The following is a 17,306-nucleotide window of genomic DNA, read 5'->3' on the forward strand; positions in this document are numbered from 1 at the left end:
AGGACTATTATTACTCTGAGGCACCAAGAGTGAGCTATGAAGAGCTGACAGTGGGTTGGACCACAGCCATGGCTTCAAAAATAGATAATATGGCAGGAGAAACCAGTTTTATCTTGCATCTACTGGAGGCTCCACTAGGAAGACATAAAATAATAGTGTCTCTACTTTATGAACCATGATTGCAGCCTAGGTTTTTTTTGGCCGTACCACGCGACATGTGGGATTTAGCTCCTAGACTACGGATAGAACCTGTACCCCTGCGGTGGGAGTGCAGAATCTTAACTGCTGGACTGCCAGGGAAGCCCTAGATTTTTTTTTCATTTTTTTAAGCAGCCTAAGTATTGAGTGGGAACCTCAGAGGCACTGAAAGTCAGTGATAGGACTAGATTTAAGGAATTTTACAAAACAGGAGGATTAAGATTATCACAGAATTATTAACTTTATATACCATGTAACACATTACCACAAATTATGTAAGCAGCAATGTAAAATGACACATATTTATTATCTCACGGTATCTGTGGGTCAAAAGTGTGGGCACAGCTTATTTGGGTCCCTTGCTTAGGGTCTCACAAGGCTACCATCCAGGTGTCTGCTGGGTTGTATTCTCATCTAAAGGCTTAACTGGGGAAGGATTCATTTCTGAGCTTCTCTAGGCAGAATTCATTTCTCTGTGGCTGTAAGATTCATGTAAGTTGGGCTTCCCTGGTGGCACAGTGGTTGAGAATCTGCCTGCCAATGCAGGGGACACGGGTTCGAGCCCTGGTCTGGGAAGATCCCACATGCCACGGAGCAGCTAGGCCCGTGAGCCACAACCACTGAGCGTACGTGTCTGGAGCCTGTGCTCCGCAACAAGAGAGGCCGCGATAGTGAGAGGCCCGCGCACCGCGATGGAGAGCGGCCCCCGCTTGCCGCAGCTGGAGAAAGCCCTTGCACAGAAACAAAGACCCAACACAGCCAAAAAAAAAAAAATTAATTAATTAAAAAAAAAGATTCATGTAAGTTGTTTCTTTAAATACAGCCGGGGAGAGAGAGAGAGGGAGAGAGAGTGTACAGGGAGAGATCCGTACTTTAGTGAGATAGGCACTATACCTTATGTAACCACATATATGTGATCACGTACATTACATCACCTTTGCTGCACTCCAAGCCACAGATCCCACCCACACTCAAGAGGAGGAGATTACACAAGCAGGGATAATGAGAACCACTTAAGGTCTGTCAAGTCTGTCCAGCTATCTGCCACATAAAAATTGTAGAAATTATTCCCATGGATGTTTCAAAAACAGGAGAAACCCAAATGTCCCTCAATGAATGAATGGATAAAGAAAATGTGGTATACCTATGCAGTGGTATATTATTCAGCCTTAAAAAGGAAGGAAATTCTGACACATACCACAACATGGATGAACCTTAAAGATATTATGCTAAGTGAAATAGGTCAGACACAAAAGGACAAATGCTTTCACTTGTATGAGGTCCCTGCAGTAGTCAAATTCACAGAGCCAGAAAGTAGGATGGTGGTTTCCAGGATCTGGGAGGACAAAGGAACGGGGAGTTGTATTAGTCAGGGTTTTCCAGGGAAATGAAAACAATAGAATTTGCATATATAGAGAGAAGGGGATTTATTATAAGGTATTGACTCATTTAATTATAGAGGCTGGCAAGTCCAAATCTGTAGTGTGGGCTGGCAGACTCAAGACCTAGGAGAGCCAATGGTGCAGTTCCAGTCCAAAGGTTGTCTCCTGGAGAATTTTTTTCTTTTTTGGAGAAAGGGTAGTTTTTTGTTCTGTTCAGGCTTTCAACTGATTGGATGAAACCCACTCACTTGGGGAGAAATCTGCTTTACTCTACTGATTAAAACGGTAATCTCATCCAAAAACGCCCCTGCAGAAACACTCAGAAGAATGTTTGACCAAATATCTGGGCACGCTGTGACCCAGTCAAGTTGACACATAAAATCAACCATCACAGGAGTTATTGTTTAATGGATACAGAGTTTCAGTTGGAGAAGATGAAAAACGTTCTGGAGATGGATAGCGGTGATGACTGCAGAACACCTGAATGTGTTTAATGCCATGAAACTGTACACCTAAAAATGGCTAAAATGGTAAAAATTTTATGTTGTGTAAGTTTTACCACAATAAAAAGAGAGAGGAATAGCTTAACACCTACAGGCTTGAAGAACAAAAGGCAAAATATGGCCATGTTGAGGGGCTAGATCACCCAGAAGATGGTGACTGGTCTAGTTTTCATACTGTCCGTGTTGTGGCACTTCTCCGTGAGCTTCTGGTTGGAGGGACATCAAGAAAAGATTTGAGGGTGCCCCTGATGTGGGTATCCTCTACTGCATACCACATTTAAAGTCTCCTATGAAGTGGATATGCTCTGCCTTGGTGATCTGAAAAGTCTCTCACTGAATCCTTTGAGAGAGATTCATACTGCGTTTATAATATCACTTAGAAGAAGTCACCTATGTCTTTTACGATCTGGTATAATTGAAAGAACAGTGAACTGAGTTCTTGTCTAGCATCAGGTAGAAAAGAGATATTCAGTAAACCACTTAAATTTTGGGGACTTTAGTTCCACTTTCTCAAAATAAAAGAATTGAGATAGATTTTTCTTAGATTTCTTTGTAGTTTAAAAATCCAGTTTATGCTGGAGATGTCTTCACAATGAAGAATCTCGTGTTAACTGTCAACTGTCTTTAGAATATTAGCACAGTTAGTATGGTATGCTAGGGTGGTAGAAAAGAATGAGATTTCCTTAATAGAAGGGGATCTATCCTTACTTTTAAAGGGCTTATAATTTAGTTGGAGAAATGGAATAACATTAATGAAGTTGAAAATCAATACAGTGCATGTTAGAGTATATAAAGTGAGGGGAGAAAAAGAAACTGATGATGACAATCCGACCTGTGGGTGTTAAGGTGAGAGGATTTTTTAAGGAAAAAAAAATTGTTTTTGAAGGAAGTATAGGACTTGTAGAGCTCACCACCAAGTCCTGGACTTCTCAGGGAGATTCCTGTGAGTGTTGACCCAAAGGACAATGGATGCTTATGTTCTCCTGGGTCTCATGGGTGAAGTGTGGAGGTGAATATCAGAAATCTGGGCGATCTAGTTCAATCTTAGGCCTTCTGTAAGGAACGCATTTCTTTCTGGTCTTGTGTCTTTCTTTGGGCATTTTAACTACATACTCACATGCATCCTTCTGAGATACTTCTTCCCATAAAAAGCTATGAGGATGTGATGGGCTCACAAGAAATATGTGTCATGTCCATTTCCTCAACAAGGGTACCTATATGTCTCATCTTAATCCACTAGAATATTGATGGCATCCAAAATAGCGTCGCTGTGGGAAATGATAAAGTGTCCACTTCATTGTGGTATCATTTCAGTATTTATTAATCATCATTAAAATAATTTCCTGAGATCCTATTTATGTGAAAGTCCCCTTGGCAAATGCAATAATGTATCTAACCTTGCTCCCTGGCACTCAAAGTCAGGGGAGGTGGAGTGGGGCTTGAGGGATAAAGGTAAGTAACATTGATTTGTTACAAGCTGATTGGACTAGGATATATTTGCGAGTTGCTGAGCTTCCTTTGTCATCTGTCTCATAGAGTAGCACTTTAAATGATCAACTATTTTCAGTTTGGCCTCAGATACCCTGCACAGAAAAGGGGAATACAAAAAATTTAGGGAGGAGGAGAGAAATGGAATCCTAATTAGGCTTTCATTTTGGTGAAAAATTATTACTGGTGAAAACTATTCATTTTCCTAATAGTTTCCTAGATTTTCTTTATTTACGTATTCTTCTCCAATCGTTTATGTATTCCCTTCTTTTTATTTTTCTCCTGGTATAGTTTAAAGCAAATACTAGCTATCATATCATTTTTGCCCATAAATACTTCAGAAGGTATCTCTAATAGATAAGGATTTTTTTAAAAAGCATGTATAACCGCAACAAGATTTTTTTTTCTGGTTATGAGGTTGTGAGGGAAAAATAGGTGAGAATTCTATCAGTGAACACATATAGTATCTTTATTGGGGTCCCATAGCAGTCTTTGTGACTCAAGGCAAACATATAAAATGTATTCTTTGATGAGCAATTCCACTGTGTTGAGTATTACTACTGCTAATATTAACAACTACCATTTATTGATTTCTTATTATGTTTGAAATACAAAGTTTAGCATTTTCACCCAATATCTCATTTGAACACCTATAGCAACATTATCAACATTATCAAGTGGACATTATAATGTCCTAATGTATAGCCAAAGACATTCCCCAAGATTAGAGACCAAGGGAATAGCAAAGGAAGGATATGAAACAAGCTCCGTCTGGCTCCAAAGTTCTCTCTGCTGCTATGTTATACTGCCACTGTATGAAATAGCACTCCTAAGTTCTAAAATTACCTAGGTTATCATGGCTAGAGACATGAGTCATAAGTGATTAATCCCCAAATTCCTAAGTCTATAGCTGATGAAAAGAAGTCAAAATTAAAAAGGAAAATGTGAGACTTACGAAAGACTCAGTATAGAGACAGTCTGCTACAGTGAAATAAACAAATATGGATATTGGCATCAAGTAGTCTGGTCTAATGCACACTCTTCCACGAATTTACTGTGAATTACCCTTTTAAATTTCAGTTTCCATATCTGAAGCGTGGGTACAAATTCCTCTCCTCTAATGCTCATGGAAAATACATTTTTCCCTTTCATAAATTACTTAGTGAAATATCCTGAAACACTATCAGAATCACCACTTTCCCCTCCTGCAATAGACATAACCCAAGAATTTGCGTCAGCCAACTTCCCAGTATGAAGCAAAGCCTCTCCTTCCTCCTACCAATGATTGAGTCATTCTACTAGATATCAGTAGCTATTTAAACACTCCAGCAGGAGCTCACACATTTTTACTTTGTAGAAGTCCTTGACTGCTTCACTCTCTCATTCTTGGAATAAATTTGGAAATGACTTTTGATGACCTCAAGAGCAAGAGTATGAAGGATCAACTTGACCAGAAGCCAAATGGAGAGAGAGACAAAGGTACTAGGGGTGGCTAAATATGTACAGGGACAGAATTAGGTTAGAAATGTAAACTAACTGAATATAGGATTAGAAGACTACAACACCTGAAGATGGGAAAATATTAAAGAGTTAATAGCACTTACTTAAAGGAAAAACAAGTCAGATATAATGGTGATAACGAAGAAGAGGTTGACGAATAAACTAACTTGGTATGAATGATGCTGTAGTAGAGGGTGATAACTAACTTTTATTGAACATTTGCTATAGGCTATTTTCTATGATATTCACTTTACATGCATTATTTCTCTAAATCTTCACACCTTGAGATTAGGACTAATATTATCTGCCTTTTACAGAGTTTTACCCAGTTTTATGTGGCTAGTAAGTGGTAGAGCTAGGATTGAACATTGACCAGAGAGAAATGTTGATTGAAAGATTTACTCAGATATTTGCCTCCAAGGCTAGGATTGGGCAATTATTTGCAAGACACATAACTGTCTTCAACTTCTTTTCTGCCAACTTGCCATACACATTTCTAGGAGCTTAATAACTTTTGAATCAGAGAATAAACCATATTGCTTCCTGTCAAAATTTCTATTTTGTTTGGATCATCTGTAGAGTCTATTAGGAGTGCTTTTGACACATGAGAACTCTGTGAATATATGTGACCACTGATTGATTTGGATCATTATACATTCATGCTGGAAGTTTTGTGATGTGACGTTCTAAGTCACATAGCTACTGACAATTGGATTAAAGACCTATGTTTGGATCTTAACATCTGTGTGATCTTAGGCAAGTCACTGAATTGTCAGTTTCCTTGTTTGCATATAGAGGATAACATTATCAGTGCCTTATTTGTTTATCTTACAAGGTGAGGAGTCCAAATCCATTACACGAAATGTTTTCCTGCTGAACCAGTAATATCTGTGCTTTTTAAGTGGTGGACCTCATAATAAGATATTCGTACACCTGTGAGCTACATGATTTATTTATTTTTATAATAATGGTGAATTTTTCTCTTGTAACAAGAAGGCCACAGCTGGTGTGAGTATAGGACATGATGTTAATATGAATCAAGTGAATATTGAGATTTCATTCCTATTTTTCTTTGGTCAATAACCCCAGTTCCAAATAAAAATTGAATAGCACAAAATTATGTATTAGTTCTTTGAGGTTTTCTCAGTTGGTTAACTGACTAAAGGCTTATTTGCTTGATATCTGACATTCGTTTATGGTATGTTACTTATAACTGCGTGTGCGTGTGTGTGAGCACATGCGTGTGTGCGTGTGTGCATGTGTTTGCACGCGTGCGTGTGTGTGTGTGCACACGTGCACGTACATACACATGGTCCATATTAAAAACATCAGGCTCTCTACCCTGTGGAGGAAGTTAATCTAACCAAGCTGGGCTGAGAGTTTCTTGAAGACTCACTGTGGAGACAGTAGACAAAGCATAATATTTAGAATCAGATACTTGGAGTCAAATATCTGGTATCGAATCCTGGCTCCTAAATGTTGTTAGCTGCGTGACCATAGGTAAATTACTTAAATTCTTTAACTGTACATAGTTCGCATCTGTAAATGTGAATAATGAATTATTTGCAAAGCCATTGGGAATACTAGAGGTAAGTAATGCAAAGCACCAGGTACAGACAGTATCCAAAGAATTGTTTGATCCCTTGCCTCCATCATTTTTGTCTTTCTGAATCTATCCTCTGTCACTTTAGGTCTTCGTTTTCTTTCCTCTCGGAGGTGGTACCCTGCTGCTATGATTCTAGGGATCCTTTGTCTGGGATTACTGGTGACCGTTATATTGCTGATAATCCAATGTAAGTGATGAAGCCGGGAAAAGCTGGAGAAAAAAAAATGAGAACTTATAAACATGGTTTATTTGTTGGTTTCATAACAGCTATAAACAGCCTTGATTTAGATACATTTTAGGCAAATTGTTTTAGGAGTGAGTGGGAAGATGAATGGGTATATTGTGCTCTTCCCTCAAATAGATTGAAGCATGCGATGAAGATTATGAATGGTAGGTTTTTGTTTGGTTTTGTTTTCATAACTTCATGGATAAAGGCTATTTAAATCCCAGAATAATGAGGAAGAAAATAATTTGAAGTTACTAATCCACAATATCACCCGAGGGACCCAAAAGTAAAAGAAACTTCATTTAGTTCATGCTGAGTTTTAATAGAGCTGATTAAATACCAATTTAAAGAACCCAGAAATACAGTCTTCATAAATAAAACATTTAAAACAAAACAGTCTTCAAATTTATAATATGGCCATTTTGGAAAGAGGGGATGTTGAGAGGAAAAGAAATGAAAGGAAAGATGAAAATGGCTAAGAAAGAAAGAAAATGGTGCTGATCATCCGTCTAATACACCTGTGTATTTAGGGCATAGATCTGAGTTATTTATCTCTAGAATCCTAGAATCCTAGGCTCTCTAGAGTCCTAGAATCCAGGTTACTAAGGCCTTTGAAGTGCTAATTTGTTTCTCGGTTGTTTAAGGTCTCAAACAACTTATGTTTTCAATCTATGAACACTTTCAATCTTTAAAACTTTTCCTACTGATCTGGGAGAAGAGCCCTTGACTCAGAGATGGTCATTGGAAGAGTCTTCCTCTGAGGCTTGGACCACTTTGCAACAGGGTCAAATCTGGCTTTCAACCTAAGAGGTCTACTTTGTACTGAACCGTCAAGCTTCTAGAACTGAGACATTGGACGCTTAACATTTGTTGCCTGCTTGATTTCACAACTTTCCTTTCATCTCCACCCTTCCTAAAAAAAAAACAAAACAGAAAAACAAAAACAAAACAAAAAAACAAACAAAGAAAATAACAAACTAAAACTGAAAAATATGTTTTCAGACTCTTGTGTTAGCAGCTTAAAAAAATTCTGTGGGAGGGTTTCTCAAAAACGGGTTGAGTGTCACAGTTTTTAACTAAAATCAGGAAATGTGGAAGGGTAGAGAAAGGGCAGAGGAATTAAGACACAACTAGAGTAAGTCATTAATGACCAGTGCTACTAATAGTCACTGAGTCTGGTTGGTGTCTGACTATCTTAGATTGTCTATATTTTATTTATGCCACTCGTAGAAGACTTACCTTGTGATTCCTTTTAAGATGTGTGTAACTCTCAACAACAAGTAAAATCCTGTCTTTTTTTTTTAAATCACAAGTATCTGTGACAGTTCCTCACATTAAAAAAAATATTGCATGAATATCAAAAAAGTTCCAAATCTGTAATTCCTGAATAAATTTGGGTCATCTTGCAGCAGTTTGTTGTCAAAACAAATGGTTTGATTCAGTTCTTTGATTTCCTCAAAATCCTGTGGAGGAATTTTTACTGGGGTTGGAAATGGAGTCTTAATTCAGTTCTGATTTAGTATCCCAGGTGTCTGATCTCCTAAAGCAACAGCATGCAAACCTTACTCACCAGGAAGATATCCTGGAGGGACAGATTTCAGCCCAGCACCAGACAGAAGAATCTTCCCAGGAGTCACAATGGGAACTCAAAGAAATGATAGAAACCCTTGCCCACAAGCTGGATGAAAAATCCAAGAAACTAATGGAACTTCATCACCAGAACCTGAATCTCCAAGAAACTCTGAAAAAAGCAGCAAACTATTCAGGTATGAGGGAGGGAGGGGTGAAGAGAGACACTGGAAGCTTCTCTGTAAATCTTAACATTTTTTGGAAATATCTCTAGGCACAAAATTGGCATATTGATATATGTATCCTTTTTTGTTCATCATGTTCTACACCAGAAGTCCTCTCTTTTTGTCATCCTCACCCTATCCCATGCCAAATTCTTGAGTTAATCTGATTCAATTAACCATACTTTTTGGTGGATTTAAGTTTTCCTACCTCACAAGAGCCTTCTCTTTCTTTTTAAATTTCTAGTTTTGGGATTTTTCTGGAAGAAATCCTTCACCTTTACCCTTCGCACAGATTCTTCTCTCTTTCCATTCCAATGTATCTTAATCATTGATTTCTTTTCCTAAGGGGTCTCCTTTGTCCTGGAGACCCCTTCCTCTTCATTAGCATTATTCTATGGGACTGTTTCTCATAAAGTGTACTACATCAATGTAAATTGAATCAATAGAGGTGAGCTGGCTTGAAAGTGTTAAGTAGATACTTCAAATTAGACAAAGTTATGAGAGGCCCAGGAAGTCAATGTATATGAGAAGGACTGAGTTGATCTCAGCTGACTAGGTGACTCAGAATCTAGGAGGCAGATAGAAACATTTATAACATGGAGATGATATTGTGAACTCAATATTACAGAAGTGATCTGTACAGTTAGTATAGTTTTTCTACAACGTATAATTAAATCAAGTATGTGCTTTTAGTCATGGGGAGAATTTGAAAGTGTGAAATAGAGTCACTTTCAGTGGTACATTGCTTTCTTGGCATTAGTAACTAGCTGCCGCTAATAGACAGAGATTTCTGCAGCTTCTTGCTTGTACAGCTCACATTAATCTCAACCACGTAATTTTGTCGAATACAGATTATAAAGTAACAGTTTATAGGTACCCATCCATTTATTTTATAGATGAAAAAATTGAAACCCAGGTAAGTTAAATGATAATAACGATAAGTAGTTTTGTATAAAGTTTTGCAGTTTATAAATCCCTTCAGTATGTACAGGGTTATTTAAATTTCCAAAATTAGTAGACGTTTATAGATAAGCTGATTTTTTTAGCAAGTGTCAAACATATATTGAATCTCTTTAAGGAAGGAGCTGTTTAGGAAATAAAACCATCTCAAAGAAGGCTTAAAGGAAGGAGGCTAATATATCAAGGACAGGAATGTTTATATAAGCAGACACAGCTACATATCAAAAATGGTTTATTTCACAGGTGGGGCTGTAAAATAGTCTTGTTTTTATCAGTCGTATGGGAGTAAAATTATGTCAGGATTGTCCAGAACCATATCCCAAGTGTGCACAACTAATCAAAGATAATAGGTGATGTGTCTTTTGTAGCAGATACACCAAGTAACGTGTTTTCATTCCTTGGCAGTGTCAGATAAAGGCCAATTAGCAGAGATGCCAAATAAAGCACTGTTGTTCATCAAGCAGCTTTGAGAAGATTCTCAAAAACATTAATAATAAAATACTATGCAAAAAAATTATGCCAGTTTTCTCAAGTTTGAGACAAGTTTTATCTTTCTTACTAACCAGTCTGTGGTCCTCGGTATATGTATGAAGAGGGCAAGATGCTGAGAAATTAGCATATGTGATTTGCTTGAGGTCAGCCAGCTAGAAAGATGCAGCGTCTTCAAAGCAACAGACTACATTTTAGCACTGGAATTAGTGGTGGTTCTCAACCCTTAGTGTACAAAATTATCACCTAAGTAGCTTGTTAAAAGTGGCAAGTTCCAGATTTACCCCAAAACCCTGTATCGAAATATCTTGAGGGGCATCAAGAAATATTTCCTCAGTTAATTCAAACTCAGGAGTTTGATAGGTAGTGTGATATAGTGATTAAACACACAGATGCTAGCGTTAGACTGCCCATGTTCAAATTCCCATTTTCTCTATCTTTCAAATGAAGAAAATTAACCTAACTCTTACATACTGTGGTTATGAGGATTAAATGAGCCAATACATAAAAATTACTGCCAACCATTTTTGGCACGTTGGTTAACACAATGGTTATTTTGTTTGTTAAATTAAATAATAATAATAATTAAAGGAAATACAGGTGGTTTGAATGCCACATTTTAACGTTCATCTTTTTCATTTTTTCATAGCTTGGAAAACCTACCTAGACCTTTCTTTTAGTTCAGGAAAACCAATATACTCTTTCCTTTGACATAGTAAGACAGGACTAGGCAAATTAATAAATTAGGAAGCTTGCATTCTTTGCTTTCAATCCGGCCTTATGTATGTCCTTCCTCATTCACTTTCTTCTTTCATAGTTCAGTGCCCTTCTACTTTGTCCTCTCTGATAAAGCCTATTCTTATAAAATTATCTGATGTTTTTATGCCACAATGAAAATTGAAATTAAAATGTTGCCTTGCTCAAGGATTTGAGGTTTGGTTTTTTTTTTTTTTTTGGTCACAGCAAAGGGCTTTGTTCCCCAGTAAAGAGATTCCAAGTGTTAGTAACTCACAGAAGAGATGATGATGATGAAGGGGAGAAGAAGGAGGTGGGGAGGGGAAGGGGGAAGAGGAAAAGGATTTGGGGATCGTTTAAAATATCTGTAAAACACATATTTTGCCTATCGCCTAAGCCCTGAGTTGAGTTTTCTGGACTCTCTGGGAATTTTCTGCTGAAAACTTTTCCCTACTTTCTGAAATCTTATTTAAATTGAGATGCTCTCTTTGCATCAATATACTGTTCTCCCTAGAACAGCTCTGTCCAAAAGAAATACAGTGTGTGCCACATATGCAACATTAAATTTCCTAGTAATCACAGTAAACATGAAAAATAAACAGATGAAATTAATTTTAGTGACATATTTTATTTAACCCAATATACTTGAAATATTATTTTGACACTAATCAGTATAAATATTATTAATGGGATATTTTATATTCTTTTTTTCATAGTAAGTTTTCAAAATCAGGGGTATATTTTACACTTACGGAACATCATCTCAACGCAGACTAGCCGTAATTCAAGTACTCCGGAGGCACAAAGGGCTACATGTCCAGAATCAGGAGGCACAGTATCTAAGCCCAAATCCATCATTCAAAGACCTGAAGTTTTAAAATATATAAGCATATCTGTTTAAGTAGCAGAATAGCTATTACATATTCATCCCCCCAACTCTCACTTCCATGATTCCAAACATAATTTTAAAAAAATAGATCAGATTCTAAAATTACATCCCAGCTCAAGCCTTGCTTTTTAATTGAGTTTTCTAAAATCAGAATGCTTCATTTCTTTTTCCTCCAAAAAATGGAGCAATAAAGACTCTAGGCTATTTAGGTATTTGCAGAGTCTGGGTATAATTCTAATTAAGAAGAGGCGGTAGCATGTGAGAGTCCTGAGAGGTGAATTGATTTAAGAATTGTAGCAATATTTTTACTCAGGCATAACTCACTAACTAAGTATATTACATTTCCTAGGTCCTTGTCCCCAAGACTGGCTCTGGCATAAAGAAAACTGTTACCAATTTTCCTCTGGCCCATTTAATTGGGAAAAAAGCCGGGAGAACTGCTTGTCTTTGGATGCCCACATGCTGAAGATTAATAGCTCAGATGATCTGGTGAGTTTTTAATGGATGTGTGTTGGGCTGGAATATTGGTTTACAGGGAAATAGAGCAGGTTAAGGCCCTCCTTGAGAATCAGAATATGTACCTGTTTTCTAGCCTAGGCTGGCCACTGGTTACATGCATGACCTTGGATGGACAGGTTATGAAGTATCTCTAGGCTCCAGTAGACATTTCTGTAAAGCCATCAAGAGGATGTCTAAGAGCTCTTTGGGTTCTTTCATTTTGTGAATCTAATCTAAAAAGTCCACATCGACTCTTTCATCAACTCAGAAACGTTACTTCCCACAGGAATTCATCCAGCAAGCAATTGCCCATTCCAGTTTCCCATTCTGGATGGGGTTGTCTCTGAAGAAACCCAACCACTCATGGCTCTGGGAGGATGGTTCTCCTTTGATGCCCCACTTGTAAGCTTCCTATTCTTTTTGATGCTCCACTTGTAAGTTGCCTATTCTTTTTGATGCCCCACTTGTAAGTTTCCTATTCTTTGCTGAACCTACTAGTGAAGTTACTGCCACATTTCACACAATGTCCTCTTCTTGCTGGAAAGAAGCTTGGGGAATTTCTGAATCTCTCTCCCCAGCTCTCTCACACAGGGACTTGCCCGTTTACCCATTCAGACCTTCTCTTAAATTTTCCTTCTCACGTTTATTGCTGACTTGAAGCTTTAAGACAAGGCTAAGTGCCTTACACAAGGTGGCAGTAAATCTAAATTTGTTTTTCCCCCTGCCTGCAGGTTTAGACTCCAGGGAGCTGTTTTCCAGATGTATCCTTCAGGCACCTGTGCATATATACAAAGGGGAACTGTTTTTGCTGAAAACTGCATTTTAACTGCATTCAGTATATGTCAGAAGAAGGCGAACCTATTGAGAGTACAGTGAATGTGAAGGCTCTGGAAGAAAAGGAGGAGAAGACCTTTGAATTTTCTTCTGAAAATTAAGCTATACTTCGTCACTTAGGTGCAAACCATAAAAGCCCTGAGAACTTCCTGTTACTAGCTAAAGTGCAGAACTCCTTAGCAGAGACTGGGGCCCAGCTGCTTGACACCTTGATAGCAAAAGTTTCAATTCTCTATGTATATTTTTTTTCACCTAGCTTGTTCCAAGCCCCCCTGCCAGTCTTCAGTGAAGTCCATTTTCCTGTTTCTATTGTTGTTTCTAAGAACTTGTGGCCTAACTCAAGGTCACAAAAATTTTTCTGCTATGTTTTCTTCTAGACATTTTATAGTTTCAGATTTTATGTGGAAATCTATACCCTTTTTTGGGGATAATTTGTAAGTCACGTATGGATGTATGGAATTTCTTTTTCTTTTCCTTTTCCTTTTCGCATGTGGATATTCAATTGTTTTTGCAACATTTGCTTAAAAGACTATTCTTTCTTCACTACATTGCCTTTGCACTTTTGTCGACAATTATCCGTACATGTCTGGGTCTACTTCTGGACTCTATTCTGTTCCATCGATCTATTTGTATAGTCTTTGTGCATAACAGCATTATGATATTTTGGATTCTGTAGTTTTATAATATATCTTGAAATCACATGGAGGTAGTTCTTCAATGTTGTTTTGGTTAATCTATGTCTTTGCATTTCCATCTTAATTTTTGAATTGGCTTGTCAATTTCTAAAAAAAACTTTTTGAAATTTTGAATGTGATTTCACTGAATCTATAGATAAATTGGGGGAAATTGAATTCTTTAAAATACTGATTTGTTCAACTCATGGATTTTCTTTATGCAATGTTTTGTAATTTTCTCTGTATAGATGTTTCACATATTTTATTAGATTATCATCATGTATTTCACATTTTTTATGCTACTGTAGACGGTATTGTTATCATTGTAGTTTTTATTTCCAATGTCCTTTGCTATTGTATATATTAACCTTATATCCTGAAACCTTGATAAGCTCACTTATTTCTTCTAGTAAGTTTGTGTGTGTGTGTGTGTGTGTGTGTGTGTGTGTGTGTGTGTATTTCATTGGATTTTCCTCATACATAATCATGTCATCTGCAAATAAAAATATTTTAATTTTTTCCTTTCTGGATGATTTTTATTTCTTTTCCTTGCTTGATTTCATAGACTAGAACCTCCAGTACAATATTGAATAAAAATGGTGAGAGTGCAAAGTCTTATTTTGTTCTTGATCTTGGGAATAAGTCAATGTTATACCATTAAGTAAGGTGTTAACTGTATATTTTTCATAGATGAATATTATCAGTTTGAGAAATTTTCCTTTTGTTCCTAGAATACTGAGGTTTTATCAGAAATGGGTATTGATTTGTCTAATACTTTTCCTATATCTGTTGAGATGATCATACAGTTTTTCTTTTCTCTTTTTGGTTTTTTAACATGATGAATTAACTTAAATAGTTATAGAAGTTTAAGCCAACTTTCGATTCTCGAGATGTATTATCATTTTAATATATCACTGGATTAGATCTGCTAAAATTTGGCTTAGGATTTTTGCAACTATGTTTATGTATGATATTTATATGTAATTTTCTTTTCACGTAACAGCTTTGTCTGGTTTAGGTTTCAGAGTAGTACTCCTTTATGCCAATTTTCTGGAAGATTTTGTGTAGAATTGGTATGATTTGTTCATTCAGTGTTTGAAGCAATTTGCCATTGAAGTCATCTGGGCATGGAGTTTTCTTTGTTTCACAAGATTTTTAATTATTTACTGTTAAAGGTTCAGTTTCTTTAATACATGCAGTGCTATTCAAATGATTTATTCTTGAATGAGCTTTGGTGGTTGGTGTCTTTCAAGGAATTTGTCCATTTCATCTAAGTTGTTTAATTTTTTTGGCCTAACATTTTTCTTTATATTATCTTATTACTTCAGTATCTCTACAGTCTGTAGTGATGCTACTTCTCTTATTCCTGACATTGTTAATTTATGCCTCCCCTTTTTAAAAAAAATCAGTTTGGCTCTATAATGTTTGCTCTGAACTCTATTTGAATGAAATTAATACAGGCACTCCATTTTTTCTCTGATTAATGTAAATATGATATATCTTTTTCCATTCTTTTACTTTTAACCTATTTTTTGTCTTTTTAGTTAGAGTGTGTTTCTTTTAGGTGACAAATAGTTGAGTGCTGCTATTTTATATAATTTGACAATTTCTGTCTTTTGTTTGTGTGTTTAAACCATTACATTTAATGTGATATTGATGTAATTAGATTTAAGTCTACCATCTTGATATTTCCTTTCACGTTGTTTCAACTTGTCCTTGTTGCCTTTTCCTTTTTTCTTGCCTTCTTTTGTATTAATTAAATATTGCTTACTCTCCCATTTTATCTTCCTGTTGCCTTATTAGCTATTACTCTTTGTTTTGTTATTTTAGTAGTTGTTTCAGGATTTATATGCACATCACGACTTACTGCAGTCTACCTTGAAGTGATATTATACAACTTCATGTCTACGAATAGAACCTTAGAATAGCATACTTCCATTTTTTTTCTCCCAGCCTTCACACTAATGTTGCCAGACATTTTATTTTTATATATGTTGTAAACACCACAATGCATAGTTATCATTTTTGCTTAAATAGTAAATCATCTTTTAAAGACATTTAAACAGTAAGCAAAAAACTCTTACATATTTGCCCATGTAGTGACCATTTTGGGTGCTCTTCATCTCTTTTTTAGATCCACATTACATCATGTGATATTTTAATTTTTCTTAAAGGACTTTCTTTATCATTTCCTATAGTGAAGGTCTGCTTGTGAGGAAATCTTTCTTCTTTTCCATCAAGTTTGAAAAAATTTAAGCTGCTAGGCTATTACCTCCTCAAATATTTTTTCTGCCCCACCTCCCGGTACCCCCCTCACTCCACCTCTCTCCCCTCCCCCCCACCCCTATTCACACACACACTGTTGAGGGACTCCAGTTATGTGAACATTGGGCTGCCACAGTGCCCTAATGTTTCTTTCTTTCCTGCTCTCTTCCCTCCCTCCCTCCCTGTCCTTGTTCCTTCCTTTCCTTTTAAAATTATTATCTCTCAGTGTTTCATTTTTGTTAGTTTCTATTGTTATATAATCAAGTCCATGAATCTTTTCTACTGAGTGTCTGTCATTAATATCATACAGCATGTTTTTCATCTCACATTTTGTAGTTCTCATCTCTAGAAGTATGCTTTAAAAACAATTCCTCCATGTCTCTATGTAGCTTTTTAAATCTATGAACATATGAAGAACATATTAACTATTTTAATGTCTGTGCCTTCTAATTCTAACCTCTAAGTTGTTTTTTGTAATTTTATTTTTTAATTAGAGTACAGTTAACCCTTGAACGATGCAGGGGCTAGGGGCACCAGCCCCTTCATGAGGCGGAAAATCTATGTATAACTTTGTAGTCAGCCCTCTGTATCCTCCTTTCCAAATGTGGATTGTGTAGTACTGTAGTATGGATTTAGTGATAAAAATCCACATATTTGTGGATCCATGCATTTCAAGCTCATCTCGTTCAAGGATCTACTGTATAATTGACTTACAATATTATGTTAGGTCAATGCTAGATATTTTTTGTTCCTCTAAACATTCCTGAGTTTTATTGTGAGAACAATTTAAGTTACATAGAAACAGGGTGATGCTCCTGAGTATTGCTTTTATGATTATCAGGCAGTACCAGAGAAGTTCTCAGTCTGGGGTTAATGATTCTCCATTACGAAGGAAATATTTTCTGAGTATCCCACCCAATACTCAATGGGCTATGATCTTGTCCAGTCTTGCTGTTGGGAAAGGGCACTGTTTCCTGCCCCACGTGAACTTGGGCATTATTTCCTTTGTTTATTTTATTTTATTTTTTTAATGATATATCTTTCCATTTATTTAGATATTATTAAAAATTCTCTGCACAGTAATTTGGAGCTTTTAATATAACACTCTTGCACATTTTTATTACATTTATTATTGTATTCATTATTAGGATATTGATAGTTTTCTTGCTATTGTAAATGACAAAAAATTGTCTATTTTTGCTGGTATATATGAATACAACATATATTTGAATATGGGGTTTTGTATCCAGTAAAGTTGCTATAGGC

The 17,306-nt window shown here is 36.4% G+C and overlaps 1 protein-coding gene across 1 annotated transcript; it reads left to right on the forward strand.

Moving 5' to 3' along the window:
* Positions 1 to 4,897: 4,897 nt before the first annotated feature.
* Positions 4,898 to 14,294, forward strand: OLR1 (oxidized low density lipoprotein receptor 1). Its single transcript, XM_061204831.1, has 6 exons — positions 4,898 to 5,050; positions 6,763 to 6,864; positions 8,424 to 8,669; positions 12,119 to 12,258; positions 12,554 to 12,669; positions 12,999 to 14,294. The coding sequence occupies exons 1-6, from the start codon at positions 4,975 to 4,977 to the stop codon at positions 13,141 to 13,143; spliced, it is 825 nt and encodes a 274-aa protein (XP_061060814.1). The 5' UTR covers positions 4,898 to 4,974; the 3' UTR covers positions 13,144 to 14,294.
* Positions 14,295 to 17,306: the final 3,012 nt, after the last annotated feature.

This window comes from Eubalaena glacialis, chromosome 11 (genome assembly GCF_028564815.1).
Source record: "Eubalaena glacialis isolate mEubGla1 chromosome 11, mEubGla1.1.hap2.+ XY, whole genome shotgun sequence".
NCBI lineage: Eukaryota > Metazoa > Chordata > Mammalia > Artiodactyla > Balaenidae > Eubalaena > Eubalaena glacialis.

Coding starts and splice junctions, on each gene's coding strand:
- OLR1 (XM_061204831.1), top strand. CDS start 4,975: ATGACTTTTGATGACCTCAAGAGCAAGAGTATGAAGGATCAACTTGAC. Junction 5,051..6,762: donor AAATGGAGAGAGAGACAAAG/GTACTAGGGGTG, acceptor CTGTCACTTTAG/GTCTTCGTTTTCTTTCCTCT. Junction 12,670..12,998: donor TCTCCTTTGATGCCCCACTT/GTAAGCTTCCTA, acceptor CCCTGCCTGCAG/GTTTAGACTCCAGGGAGCTG.